Source organism: Oculina patagonica, chromosome 4, assembly GCF_052425735.1.
Source record: "Oculina patagonica isolate OP01 chromosome 4, crgOcupat, whole genome shotgun sequence".
NCBI classification, from domain to species: Eukaryota; Metazoa; Cnidaria; class Anthozoa; order Scleractinia; family Oculinidae; genus Oculina; species Oculina patagonica.
The window spans coordinates 30,244,509-30,260,086 of NC_135761.1; the positions used below are offsets into that span (position 1 = coordinate 30,244,509).

Consider the following 15,578-nt stretch of genomic DNA (forward strand, 5'->3'; position numbering starts at 1 on the left):
TACCGGTAGATTAAAGCTTTATCTTGTTTCAAAATACAAATAGGTCTTCGCGATCGCATCTGCATTGGAAACCTGTCGTGTGAAAAACCTAACTTCTAGCGCTGATGAGGTCGTAATTTACCTTTGAGACACTTTGTTTTGACATAAATAATTCTAGTCAAAAGATCTTGTTAAAAAAAGAGAGAAAAAACATTTGACTCGAACTTGACTCCTGACTCGAACTTGACTCGGGCTCGAACTTGACTCGTGCTACGAACAAACTCTGGGCGCTCTAACCACTGAGCTTTAACCCTTTTACTGTCAAAGTTCTGTGACTTTCTAAAGGTTTTTTTTTGGGCTTAGACATTCTGTAGAACTTTGTGATTGCATATAAGAAGTTCAAGTAAAAATGTGTGCTGTTTCGAAACACCGAGGGCTCACATTTTTATTGTGACGTCAGTAGTCGGCAGTTGCTTCTTTCGTAGGCGAGCTGTTGGGCTTTGATTTGGCACGTTTTGTATTTATAAGTGATTTTTCGAGTCATTTTTCACTGCAGAAGCCCCCAGGCTGGCATCATTAAGCTAGAATGGTGGGTAGAGGCCAGCATCTGAAAGAAACCAGAGGTGAGAGATGATTTTGTCTTGATTGGAACGCCAAAAATATTCGAATCGAAAGATGGCGGTTCATAAGAAAAGTTGTCTCTCTGGCCGTTCTGTGGGTGGATTCCGAGACCTGCCAAGTCAATTTGGAATAGAGGTAGGTAGCCTTTCATGCCGCCGCCATGACTGTTTTCCCCAGGCATCCCTTTCGGTCACCAATGAGGAAATTACAGCTTTGCAAGCATAGCTCTAATCGAATAGTAATTGCTGAGTCTACTGAATGATTGATGGGAAATTTCCTTGGTGAACGGAAAGGAATAGGGTTGAAGATTGCTGCAAATGTATATTTTTGAAGTCAGTATTATTTTTTCATTACAAAAATGGAGGCAAAGATGTCTGTTTTTTGTTGTTGTCCTGTTAGGTAAAAAACGGGCATTTTCAGATTTCCTGCTGAACAAACAACCATATGCAACAGAAATCAAGAGTTGTAGTCAGTTAGTTGGCTTTTAAAGCTATGAAAATTATCACTTTGCCATAAAAAGCAGTCATTACTATCATGTGCCCAGATATGTAAAAGCTAGAGTTTTTTCAATCACTGCTGGTGTTTTTCGTACAAATTTGTACGATTGCCGGTTAAAGGGTTAAGAGACTCTTGATGAGCTGGACCATTTGCTAGGGTCATGTGTGATACACATAGATAGATAGATAACTTTAATTCAACTCGGGTTGATGAGGCTGATTACGCCCCTAGCAAGATTACGCTAATTTACCGAAAAAAGAAGAAAATTGAAATTTAAACATTAGAATATATATTTAACAAATATTCGCCGAAGGCGAAGTGATTATTCAACAATAATCACTGAGCCTGAGGCGAATAATTGTTTCAGTAGAAAACACGAAAACAACAAACAGAAGTGCTCGCTTGCATACGTGTAAACCAGTTTAATTCATCGATTGAAATCATAATATACACTCAAGTTTTAGCAATAAAACGGAACAAAACAAACACTACGAAAAAGATAGATATCCGGTACCTTTGTTTAATCGTTGATGACGTCTGAACAATTGTGTGAATCCTCTCGAAATTACTGGCTCCAGTGAGAAGAGAACTAAATAACGTTTTGACAGTCGATCTGACTGAGTATATGGCCGTGTGCGATCTCCAAAAACACCATGTTTACGATCAATTCTAATGCCTTGAAAACCATCTCTTGAAAATATTTTCGGTCCAAAAGCCTTGGCAGTGAATTTGTAAAATTCCCAATGTTTCAAATATCCAGGATTTGGAGTGATTTCTTTTCAATGAGAGAAATTTTCATTTAGCAAATGCCGCCATGTTCACTGGCCTGGATGGCAAACGTGGCATGGCTTAGTACGCCAAACCTTGGGATGCTATATTCACCGCCTAGCGTGGTAAACATTGCGCCATAGTCCGAGCCTCTCGACCAATCAGAATTGGATTCACCTCTGGAAATTAAACTACATATATATATTAGCTAAGTCTAGTTTACATATGTAAGTTTACAATAGATCTAGCTGCAATCTTCAAATCCTTAATTGCCTTCATACAACGTAGTGTATCCGAAAGTGAATTCCAAGCTTTTGAAGCAGTGAAGGCCACGGACTTAGTCCCATAACGGGTGGTGTCATATACTGTTAAGATCAACAATTTCGAAAGCATCATGTGTGTAATAAGTGAAGAAAGGGAAGCCATGGGTTCGATTCCCGTCAGGGATCCAGATTTTTTCTTTGTCCCACGCTCGTGACAAATGAACATTTTACCTTTATCATTTATTCATTTATTTATTTAATGGAACTTTTTTTTCTTTTTGCTACTCACTTAAAAGAATTGTCTCCAAAAAACCAGCGTTTACCGGACAGCAACACACTCGAAAGTGAGTTACCAGATAAGCCAGTCAATATCCACGGCCATATAACGGAGGTCCATGGCATTGTTGAGGCCCTCTCAGACGACAGCAGTAAAGCAGTGGCAGCAGTCCTTGTCAGTGGAATTCCAGGAATAGGAAAAACTACTGTTGCCATACAAGCTGGTCATCAGCTAAAAGACAAGTTGGGTAGCATCGTCAAGTTTTGCTCTTTGAGATTTGCTCATTTCGATGAACAGAAAAGTGAACACATGGGAAACAAAGGAGAAAGAGAGTTGAGAGAGATTTTGAACGTGTGTGTCCCAGGACATCAACAGAGCAATGATTTTCCCAGACTTGTTTTACTCAACTGGTGCAGGCGACTTGAGCATGAGCTGATACTTGTTCTTGACAATGCAGAAGATGCGATGGAAGAGGATGTTGGAAGCTCTTTTATTGAGCTGTTAAAAGAGATGAGGAAGTGTTCGCGGTCTAAACTCAAGTTCCTGATTACTTCAAGATCTAGACGTTCAGTAATTGGCCTTGCTGCTGGTTGGAACGTTAAGATTGTCGAATTAAGTCCTTTGGATTTAGAAGAAAGCATTGAAGTTCTGAAGAATAGTGCTAACTTGCAATCTGCATCTGAGGGCCACAAAGATAAATTGCGGCAGATAGCTAACCTCTGTGAGCGTATTCCATTGGCACTTCAACTAGCGGGACCTCTGCTTTCAACTGAGTCTGAGTACACTTTTGATGAACTTATAAAAGAACTTCAAAAGAACCCTACAAAAACTCTTCAGTGTGAACAAATGATGGAAATTGCGTTTGAAAAACTAGACGATTCTCTGCAACATGCATTAGTTTGCCTGTCTGTTTTTGTTAGATCGTTTGACAGAAGTGCAGCAAAAGCATTGCTAGGCGTCAACTACGCTTCGCATTTGACGAAGTTAAAAGAAAGATGCCTGATTCAAAAACAGGACGACCGATACCTCCTTCACTTATTAATAAGGAGTTATGGAAGACAAGTAGGCAGAGCAAAATTTCCCCAAATTCTGGCTCATGGCCAACAGTCCTTTCTTGAGTACTTTTTGTCTCTGATTTTGAGAAACGCAAAGACATATTGGGGAAAAGATACGTGTAAAGACTCTTTTGATCTATTTAATGCAGAAAGACTTAATTATGAGTCCACGCTTAGAGATGTCAGCGACAAGAAGATCCGGAACTGCAGAGAACTTGAAGATGTTGTAACCGAATGTCGGCTGGTGGGACCTTACATAGGAGATTGTGTTCACATAAAGCTTTATGGAGACTTTTTGGAGGGTCTTCTGTATTTTGCTCAAAGCCAAGCGAAAGTTCTCCAGAAAGTGGAAATTTTGTGCCTCCTTTATCACGAAGGAAGGAAACGTGGTTGTGTCAAAAAGCAGTTCCAAGATGAAGCAATAAAGTTGCATGATGAAAATGTTCACTTATTTGAACGAAACGGCCTGTCTGAGGTAGTTTATTTGAGTTTTTATGGCAGATATCTCGCTCATTGTAATAAAAAAGAAGAAGGCTTGCTTGTTTTGAAAAAGGCACTTTCCATTTATGAAGAGCAAAAGATTGAATGTGCATTTATTAAAGCGAGAATTCTGAGGCGAATGGGGACTACTTCAAAAGAACTAAGAAGTACTGAGGAGGCCTGTGAGAACTTTGTAGAGGCATTACAGCTTCGCAAGGTCCATTATGGCAATCACGTATTGACTGCGTTTACACATAAAGAGGTGGGAAATTATTACTTGTACGTCAAAGAATTTCCCAAGGCAGAAGAGAACTACCGAAAGGCAATTAGTATTTTGGAAGAAATGAAAATAGCCGATCACAAAGAGGCAGTTTCAACCTTTAGAAATCTGGGACTCTGCTTTGAAAAGAGTGGAATGTTTGACGAATCCCGAAAAGCCTATGAAAAGGCAATCGATATTGCTGATAATACTATCGAGGGAAACCACAGATGGAAGGTTGAGATTAAAACCTTCTTAGCATTGCTTCTTTACACAAATAACCAAGAAGTCAACACAGCAAACAGAATTGCTAAGGAAGCTCTTCAAATGGGCAAAGAACTTGGACTGCAGGATTGGCGAAGAAAGGAAGAACTTGTAGAAATGCAGAAAAAGCAACTTCGCTGAAAGCTGCTTTGATAGATTGTCAGGACGTTTCGATGAGTTTTTAAGCTGTCACTGCGAAATTTATGTCGTGAAAAATTCTTATCAGTGAGATATGATAACAGTGGACGTCAATAATAAGGCTACCGCACATTATAAGGGCTCAGCCATTGACTTTTCAACTAACCATCCCTTTAGAGCAGTTTTCAATTGAGTGTCGTAAAACCAAAACCAAAGTAATTACTCTGGCCAATCACAAAGGACCCAGACAACCCAGTGAACCAATCAAAACTCGAAGCAAATACATGTAGCTGGCACGAAGCGCGGGAAAACGTGCGCGAGCGAGTCACGATTGGCTTTTGGTTTTAGTTCTGATTGGCCGAGAAAGTGGCGCGAGATTTTTAAGCCAATCACTAAGCATAGTAATGCAAAACCAAAGCAAACGCAATTTACTTTCGACACTCAAGTGATCATGAAAACCGCTCTATACAGTATTATATGTGTAAGAAGATTGAGGTGACCTTTTACTTCAACCTTCTTGAGTCGTGAACATTGTTGAAGAAGAAATAAGTTAAAGTCATAAAAATTAATGAAAGTCATTAAATTGAAATGCATAGCTTGTTGTCGCTAAAAATGATGATAATATATTCAGACCATCGGATCGCACATCGAAAGCAGGAAGTGTCAACTAAACATAAAATATCAGTAGCACTATTTTTGCAATTAATTGGTTCCGCAATGATTTGGTGGTACAGTTGTTTTACGTCTTTTCCTCAAGAGTTTCTTTCTCGTATGACCACGATCGATATAAGTTTTGCTATCGTAGCGTTTTTTGTTTTCCTGCTTGTACTGTTGCTTGTCGCAGATTCCAGTATTGTTATTGACGAACCGCTTGAGGACATCAAACTACTTACTTCGATGAAAACATGTCCCGCGCTATGGAACTAGTTTCTACCTTTCTCACTCGACTGACAAATTACTTACTATACGTAATTGGACTACATGCTGTTCAATTTGGAAATAATTTGATGAAAAAAATTCCGAGGGCAGCCAAAATTAGACGAAGCCGTAGGCCGAGTACGGCCGAGTCCAATTTGGCTGTCAGAGGAATTTTTTGAATCTAACTATTTCCAAAGTAGACAAGCACGTAGTCCGGTTACATATTAATTATATAACTTGTATTCAGTCAATCCAGCTAAAACAATAAACTTATCATTATGTTCAGAACGGGAAAATCATTCAACATTAGTAGGCATAACACAGCACATGCAACTCGCTGTCTTCACAATGCTTCCTACCTAGCTCCTCTTCTGACAACGTAGAAAATTTCTCTTTTTTGTTACAATTGTTGAAAGCTCAAAAGGAATGGAAAAACGTAGCAAATTTGCCTTATAAAAATCCGCCATTGTCGATTAACAATGCGACAAGTTTACAGGGCTGACGGTATGCTTTGTGCTAATTGGCTAATATCTGTCACATGTTTTTTTGGATTTGATTGGCTGAGACAAAACTGTCCAATTTTTCTTAAATTGGACAATTTGTGTATTTTAACTGAAAGTCTTGTCCAAATTTGTAATAGTAATTGGACTGAGTGGAGTACAATTCAGGGAATAATCGGGCGAGTAATTTCAAATTACGAGCACGATTTCTCTCTGAATTGTACGACACGAGGTCCAATTACTAATTAATCGTATCAAACAAAATTCGAGGTTAGAAAGTCTTTCAAAACCTTTTGTGTGTGAAAAAGTCAAAGGTAAATTCAACTGGTTGTACAAACAGTAGGAAAACAGCAAGAAAGAACCCATTTAAATGCGCGTGATTGACGCGCGAATGGCTTAAGGCCGATTTACACGGTACGATTTTGTCGCATGCGATAATCTTACGACACGCCTACGACAGTCATAAGCGAGTTGTAGGTTTGATTTACACGACGCAATTTGCGTCGTAGGCCTGTCGTAGGCCTGTCGTAGGCCTGTCGTAGGCATGTCGCAAGTGTTTCGTTCTAACGAGAAATTATAATTGATGCGTGACGTTAAATACAACATGATGACGTAACAATGCCTAACGAAATTGATTAATAAGATCATTGAAGAAAAACTACCTAGTCGCAGACTTTGAGACACCAATGGGTACGTAAATATTGTTCTGTATTTAGGTATACTGAACCCCGGCATTTGTTAACCATAAATTCTGACCTGGCAACAGATTTCGAATTTACTTTCCTGTGAATGAGATGATTAAATAAAGAGTGAGTAATTTGGAACCTTGGCGATTGATGCGACTAGCGAAACAGCGAGCATGTCGCATGCGACAAAATCGTACCGTGTAAATCGGCCTTTAGGTGTTCAATTACAGGTATCTAATTTGAAGTTGCTCAAATTGAATATCTGTAATTGGACACCCACGTGATCCCACGCCAATTACGCGACAAATAGGCGCACGCAGAACCAACCAAAAGCGAGAATTTTGTTATAGATACGATTAAATCCCAAATTGGACAGTTCTCGGATATTAAGGAAAAATAGCTGCGCTGACAATATAGGATTTACTGACAGCTATGCTCACTAGTTTTTACTAGTTTGAGCACTCTGGCATGGCTTAGATGATACTACATGTGTGGGATCATTGGGGTGGCTATACAGCTTAACCTCCATCCTAGCATCAGCACTGCACTGATGAGGCAGATTGGGGACCAGAAGGCCGAAACAGTACTGTCTGCAGTTATAATTAAGTTATCAATTATACACGCTGCAACTAGTTTACTATATCTTGTATCAATAAAATATTCTTTAGAATAATTGTTCGTATCCAAACGATACTTGTGTTTTGTGATTAAGCAGTGAACAGACTTTGCAGTGAAACAGTGTCAATTGTTTCTTCAAGAAGCATTTACCCAGGGCCGTAACTAGCAAGAGGCAAGACGAGGCATTTGCCTCATCTAGATTTTAACTCAACACTAGAAAAGAAACACGTTTAGGTGAGAAAATAATCCCCAATTGAACCAGATTGATTTTTCTGAGTGAACACCTCAAAAATGCTAAAAGTAGTATCTCCTGAGAGCTTCTAGACTTCAAAATGTTTTTTCCAGATCCCGCTAACGGCTCGTGCCTTCGACACTTACAACTTTTGCCTCGTCTATGCCAAATTTCTGGCTACGGCCCTGATTTACCTTACATTTGCATACTAAGCGCGTTTAGAGGTTTTTTCGAAACAATATTCAAGATCACTCGATTAGAGATAATGTTTGCGACGATTGAGTGTTATTTTTTGGCCCATAGATACGAGCTGTTGCAAAAATCACATAGTAAATAAGCCTTCAGCAAATAGTAGATCTAAGTTGATAGCTGGACAAAAAAAATCACGAAAATTCCGCGAGATATTTATATTGCGTGATTTAAATTAGAAATAACCCCCCCTGGGGCTGAATGCAATGGTGTTGGTACGGTAGCTATGAGCTATCAAGCATTAAAATATAATTATCTTATTAAAATGGAGTGACATCAATTGATTGAAAAGTGTTTTGCGGTAGTTATGAACAGTACTTTGTAAACTGAGGAAATCAATTTTATTTACAGGCATCTATCCCAAAGTTTTACTCCACAATGTTAAAATAAATCACGTGACAAACGTGCACGCTTGCCAATGAAAGGACAACAAATCAATATTTCTGACAAACGTTTTGCTCTTCTCAAGGTGACCCTATTTATGGATTTTAAAAAAAGAAGCGAACTCTGAAATTCAAACCTCAATCGAACGTTCGCACTTTCTGCTGCCGTCATTCATCTAAGCGAACCTCTCGGGAAACAGAAGTTCACTTCAACCTGATCAGGACTGTCAGCCGTGATTGGTAGATTTCGGTCCATTTTGTTTGTTTCTGTTTTTCGAAGTTCGTTGGCTGTTGCCATAATTGTGATTGACGGCCGCAAAAAACGCAATCGTTTGTTGGGGTTTTAAACTTCAGAGTTCGCATATTATTGAAAACCGCAATAATTAAAATGATAATGAATTTGAACAATTGATCTAAACCGTTATTTACCGGTATTATATTTATTATGCACGTTAGAGACTGGTACCGAACATCGATAGAATGTTGTCATGTGAAATGTCATGCTTTCATCCACTGCATGAATGTGTCGAAAATTCGAAAGAATGGAGTTTTCGACTCTATCAAAGCTAATCAACGCAACCGTCTTTCAATTTTTGTCAGACCTTTGTCGGTGTTTGCTTCAAGAACAACACTTCGAACTATTGTTATATCGATGTCTTTAGCTGCGCGTCCCAGCTCGTCCAATCTGTAACCTTGGAACATATATGTCAGGTTTGTTTTGGAAAATTTTTGTACATGTTTGTTGAAATTGTTTTCCCTCGTTCAAAAACTTTCGAATTACAGTTAGCAAATGTTATCTGGTAAATGGTTCGATCTGAAGAGGGTCTTTTCTCCTCACTCAGAAGAAAACGGAATATTTTAGCGTCTTTTCGTTGACCCCGGTTGATTACAGTCAAAAGCATATAAGACATATATTCAAACTCTAAGTTATCTTCCTATATTTGATTTTCTTTCGTTCATGCGATAACTCTAATCATTGGTAAGCCACATTTTGTTATTTTAATATGATTTTATGTTTTTAAACTTAAAATCTAGGTATTACGTGACACTTGTCATGTTGTGAGTTGTTCCGGGTTGTTGAGCCAAAGTGTTGCTTAAGTTGTGCACGTAGATGTAAAGCTTGAAAACAATACACTCACTTGTAAACACAAAATCTGCGAGAAAAACTAGTACATAAGAGGCCACATTTTACTGCCTTACATGCTTTCAATGACCTTGAAACTTGAAAGCCATATCAATTGATGATAAATCACGAGATTGTCAAATATACTCACTTTTGTAGGCGACGACCAACCTATAAACGAAATCTAATGAATTCCAAACGCTTTTCGGCTTTAAACTCACTCGAAGACGTCGGGGTAGTCTACATGTAAGGCACATCTTGGGGCGAATAGTTGAATACCTTCAACTGTTTTAGGGCATTTTACATAAGGACTAAGATGGCCGTTCTCATATCGGAGCCAAATCATCGATGCAGCTTTAGAACGGACAATGTAATTGGAGCCCCAATCTGATTGGTGTGACAAACAAACATCTCTCACTGAGTCACTGACTACATACTCTATCATTCACGACAACTAAGAGCTATTTATTGACAAAGAAATTAAATCAATAAATGGGCACTAAACAGTTTTGATTGTAAAGGTTTCGGCTTCGAGAGCCCAGGGACCAGTAGTCAATTAATAAGAATTGGTAATGGCAGTCAATTAATATGACTGATAAAGCGATTTTCACTCGAGCTTCGAAAGTAATTCACTTTTTGCTTTGGTTTTTGCATTGTTATGCTTCGTTATTGGCTCACAACACAGTCGCCTTTTACTCAACCAATCAGCAGTAAAACAACAATATTTGTTACTCACTCAGGCATGCTTCTTGTTGGCTACATCGTTATTTGCTTTGAGTTTTGAGTGGTTCACTGGATTGTCTGTGTCCTTTGTGATAGGCCAGAGTGACTGGTTTGGTTTTCGTTTTCTAATTCGCAATCAAATTTACTCGATCAGTCAAAATCAATCGCGATTACTGTTGATTGATATTGACAATCAGTGACAATCAAACTTTTATTTACTGTTATCAAATAATAAAAAATGATAACGATTAATAATCAATAGTTAAATTCTTATAACCTTTTTTTCTGGACTGAACTTCCTACACTGCTTAAATGACTCAGTATATTTTCATTTCAGACAGTAGCATAACATTTCTGTAGACAGCCAGCCTTATCTATGGCTGTACCGACAGTAACATCCACCAAAGAGACGACAAATTATGCGCGATTGTGTCGTCTTCTGATCGATGTGGGATCCGAGGCACTGAGGAACAGATTCGATGGCATTCTTACACCAGCAAACCTCCCCTCAGTTCTGGCTAGTTCTCCAGCTCTAACTACTCTACAGACACTGGAAAAGAAAAAGGTCCTTAACCCAACACAGTGGAGCAAATTATACCCTTCCACCCCTTCCACAGTATCATCAAAACAATTTGACATCACCCTTTTGATGGTTCTTCTCAGAAACATCTGTGGGTTAAGTCCTCCTGTTACAACTGGCTCGTGGGACAAACTTCCTCCTGCAACAGATACCAGTGTTGAAGCTGACATTGTCCGTGTAAAGTATTTTCGAAACATTCTCTATGGTCACACTGAAAAGGCGTCAGTTGACGATGCAACATTCAGAGACTACTGGAGTGACATCCGGGATGTTCTCGTGAGATTGGGAGGACCGAGTTATGGGGCTGCTATTGACAAATTGAAGACTGAATGTATGGATCCTGGTGTGGAGGAACATTATAAAGAACTACTGAAGCTATTCAAGAAGGATGATGACGACATCAAGGACAAGATTGAAGAGTTGAAAAAGGAATTTGATGGTAAGCATTTGCTATCCCTCAATGATTTGTAATTATATGGTTGTTTTAAGCTTAAAATGTACGTGTTATGTTTATTGTCATATATGTTTCACAAATGTTAATTGGAAATGTCTTCATTCTAAAATATTATTTATAAGAACATCGAGGCTGAGATTGATCAACTTTTAAAAACGTTTTAAGAACGGGACTCTTTTTCTGCATCAATTTTAAAAGGCGATACTCCGCTCCTCCTTTCTTTAAACATATGTCACAATTAAAAAGATCTCAGTAGTAGATGAGTAGTCTAACAGATCCCAACATCCATTCAGTCTTTTACAAGGTAAAAACCTGACAGTCAATGCAGTGACCTTTATGTAATATATTATCCACTTGTATTGTAAATTTAAATTATATAAGCGGTTACATTTGATTAATTTTAAGCCCTCCCTTTACATGTACTTTGTACTTTTTTAGTTTCTATGTAGGAAAGTCAAACTACGGTTGCACATATGGTTCAATTATTTTGTAGACAAACTAAATGAGATGAGCAAGAAGCTGTCGAATGGTTTGGCAAATGGGAAAGGTAGGATTACTTTCTAAAGCCAATAATGTCCTCGTCAGTTTTCTTACTACAACATAAGGGCTCCTATGAGCTTCTTCCTTCCTTTCTTTCTGCCTGCCCTCTTGCCTGCCTAGCTGCCCCCATTCTTCCTTTTTCCCGTCCTCCCTTCCTCCCCTCCCGGGATTTATAATGTGATGTCAAATGTTGCTTGGTGTAAATATTAATGATGATCATGAGAGTGTAAAATTTTGGATATCTGGTAAGACAACTTGTTAAGTATATCGTCAAAATATGGTAGTTCCCTTTTTCATAGGCCTTTTTCGTTTTGCTACCTAGACATGACTTCAGGAAGGCAGCAATCTTTGTTCGACGACACATTTGAAAGTGAGTTACCAGATGAGCCAGTCAATGTACACGGCCATATAACAGAGGTCCATGACATTGTTGAAACCCTGTCAGACGACAGCAGTAAAGCAGTTGCAGTAGTCCTTGTCAGTGGAATTCCAGGAATAGGAAAAACTACTGTTGCTATACAAGCCGGTCATCAGCTAAAAACCAGGCGTGGCTGCTTGGTCAAGTTTTGTTCTTTGAGATTTGCTGATGCGGACGAGAAAAAATGTGAACTGACGGTAAATAAAGGGGAAAGAGAGTTGAGAGAGATTTTGAACGTGTGTGTCCCAGGACATCAACAGACAAATGAGTTTCCCAGATTTGTTTTACTCAACTGGTGCAGGCGACTTGAACATGAGCTGATACTTGTTCTTGACAATGCAGAAGATGCGATGGAAGACGATGTTGGAAGCTTCTTTATTGAATTGTTAAAAGAAATGAGGAAGTGTTCGCGATCTAAACTCAAGTTCCTGATTACTTCAAGACGTTCAAAAATTGACCCTGCCACTGGTTTGAACGTTAAGACTATCAAGTTAGGCCCTTTAGATTTAGAAGAAAGCAACGAAGTTCTGAAGAATGGTGCTAAACTGCAATCTGAATCTGAGGACCAGAATGTAAAATTGCAGGAGATAGCTGAGCTCTGTGAGCGTATTCCATTGGCACTTCAACTAGCGGGACCTCTGCTTTCAACTGAGTCTGAATACACTGTTGACGAACTTATTAAAGAGCTGCAAAATGACCCTACAAAAACACTTCGGTGTGAACGAATGATGAGAATGATGGAAATTGCGTTTGAAAAACTAAACGAGGCTCTGCAACATGCATTAGTTTGCCTCTCTGTTTTTGTTAGATCGTTTGACAGAAATGCAGCAAAAGCATTATTAGGCTTAAACTACGCTGAGTATTTGACGAAGTTAATAGAAAGATGCCTGATTCAAAAACAGGACGACCGATACCTCATTCACCTTTTCATTAGAAGCTATGCGAGACGAGTGGGCAGAGCGAAATTTCCCCAAATTCTGGCTCATGGCCATCAGTCATTTCTTGAGTACTTTTTGTCCCTGATTTTGAAACACGCAAAGACATATTGGGGAAAAGATACTTGTAAAGACGCTTTTGATCTATTCAATGCAGAAAGACTGAATTATGAGTCCACCCTCAGGGATGTTGGTGACAAGAAGATCCGGAACTGTAGAGAACTGGAAGGTGTTGTAACTGAATGTCTGCTGGTGGCACTTTACATAGGCGATTGTGTTCATATAAAACTTTACGATGACTTTTTAAAGGCCCTTCTGTATTTTGTCCAAAGCCAAGAGAGAGTAATACAAAAAGTGGAAATTCTGTGCCTCATTTATCACGAAGGAAGGAAACGTGGTTGTGCCAAGAAACAGTTCCAAGATGAAGCAATAAAATTACATGATGAAAATGTACATTTGTTTGAACAAAACGGCCTGTCTGAGGTATTTTATTTGTGTTATTATGGCAAATATCTCTCGCATTGTAATCGAAAGGAAGAGAGTCAGCTTGTTTTTAAGAAAGCACTTTCCATTTATGAAGAGCAGAACATTGAAGCTACATTTATTAAGGCGAGAATATTGAGGCGAATGGGGTATATTTTAAAAGAAGTGGGAAGTACCGAGGAGGCCTGTAAGAACATTTTAGAGGCATTACAGCTTCTCCAGGTCCGTTATGGCAATCACGTGTTGACTGCGTTTACACAGAAAGAGGTGGGAGATTATTATTTAGATGTCGAAGAATTTCCCAAGGCAGAAGAGAACTACCAGAAGGCAATTAGCATTTTCGAGGTTCTGAAAATAACCGATCACAAAGAAGCAGTTTCAACCTTTAAAAATTTGGGACTGTGCTTTGAAAAGAGTGAAATGTTTGACGAATCCCGAAAAACGTATGAAAAGGCAATCGACATTGCTGATAATACTATCGAGGGAAACCACAAATGGAAGGTTGAGATTAAAACCTTCTTAGCATTGCTTCTTTCTACAAATTACCAAGAAGAACTCGATACAGCAAACAGAATTGCGAATGAAGCTCTTCAAATGGGTAAAGAACTTGGACTGCAGGATTGGCGAAGAAAGAAAGAACTTGAAGAAATGTATGAAAGACATTAGACAACTGTTGACACTGCTTTGTGATAGATATGGCGTCACATTAGAGATATAAATCTCCATGATTTTTACAATAGTTTTAGCTTATTATAGCTTGCTTTTTTAAAACTGGCTAGACCAGTGGCCTTTGTGTTTCTGTTAAATTTGTGACGCGAAAAAATTATCCTATTAAGCTATATGTCGTTTTATTATATAGCTGAAATTTTTTCTCCAAAAGCGCGCGCTCTTATTACTTCAAGGTCACATGACATCTAACGAAAAACTGTTTCTCGCCAAACGTCTCCGAGTGGGCAACATTGCAAATCAACGACGTCAGAGGGGAAACATTGTAATGTTGCCGGCGAATGTTGACCGACGGCCTCCTTTTTTTCTAAGTATCCGTTGTGAAATATAACAAATCACTTAATGACGGATCCCTCGGGAAGCTAGTTAATTTTGTTTCCCTCAAATCTCTATGTTTCCCTAATGGGCCGCTCGACACATCTGCCTGATTATCCGTGAAAAATTTCTTGTGCTTGCAAAAGTTTCGCTTCAGGCAACGAATCATTTTCCCATAAAATGTATCTGAGAAAAGCTGTAATCATCGAGTGTTCATTTTAGGAAGGCTGTCTTAGTTCCTTGCCCCCTGGTGGGGGATAGGGCCGGAAAAGGAAGGCACTAGCCGAAAATTTTTCGTTCTTCCCGAGCAAGATCTTGCCGGCCGCCGATTGGGCAGAATAGTACAAAGGGAATACAAAGAACTTTTCTGCCAAATCAGGAGGCAGCATTCAGAGAGCTGTCTGGAACTGGCCTGGTTAGACTCTTTCCCCAGTGGCACCTTTCAATCGCTCCAACTTTTCTAAGCCGATTTTTTTTTATCTCGAAGTTTCACGTTTCCCTCACCCCCACCAACTGCCCCTGGGTCTCCGAGGATGGTTTCTATGCGGAAGATTGGTGATTGCTTTAAAGCTGTGACATCGGAGTGTTTGTATACTGTCACTTTTAACATTGTTTAACCACTTCCCAGAGGACGTCTGATAGCACCAGGTCCAGAATATTAGCAAAGTTTCCAACGTCAATATTTGTATATTCCAACATGTTTTTTCTCGCAGCACTTGATTTGGCAGGTTGTTCTTTAACATTCTAATGATCCGGACTTGCTTCAAAGACAAAATGAAGAACGCGTTTCTTAAGAAATTAAGCAGATTGTTAGCAATGTGGCAATTTGCTTGTCAAGTGATGATTCTCATCGCAGATGTTATAGAATCATGGCAAGGAATTGATATTCAACGCGGAGAATCCTGTAATCCCTTCAGAGTACTGTCGATTTCTATGACGCTTATCCAAGCTTGAAACATTACAGTGATTATGATCTTTTCATAAGAAACATTGTTATTCGAATATTGGTCTGTAATCAACATAAAACTTAAAGTTTTGTCGCTGTCACTGCGAAATTTATGTCGTGAAAAGTTCTAATCAGCCAGATTATGAT

At 39.0% G+C, this 15,578-nt stretch overlaps 2 protein-coding genes across 2 annotated transcripts; both read left to right on the plus strand.

Moving 5' to 3' along the window:
- The first annotated feature begins 2,388 nt into the window (after positions 1 to 2,388).
- Positions 2,389 to 5,058, plus strand: LOC144648303 (uncharacterized). Its single transcript, XM_078507908.1, has one exon. It carries the CDS (start codon positions 2,389 to 2,391, stop codon positions 4,603 to 4,605), a length of 2,217 nt encoding a protein of 738 aa, XP_078364034.1. The 3' UTR covers positions 4,606 to 5,058.
- A 5,352-nt stretch (positions 5,059 to 10,410) lies between these two features.
- Positions 10,411 to 14,514, plus strand: LOC144652349 (uncharacterized). The gene is made up of 2 exons (XM_078512393.1): positions 10,411 to 11,053; positions 11,931 to 14,514. Exons 1-2 carry the CDS (start codon positions 10,411 to 10,413, stop codon positions 14,108 to 14,110), a joined length of 2,823 nt encoding a protein of 940 aa, XP_078368519.1. The 3' UTR covers positions 14,111 to 14,514.
- Positions 14,515 to 15,578: the final 1,064 nt, after the last annotated feature.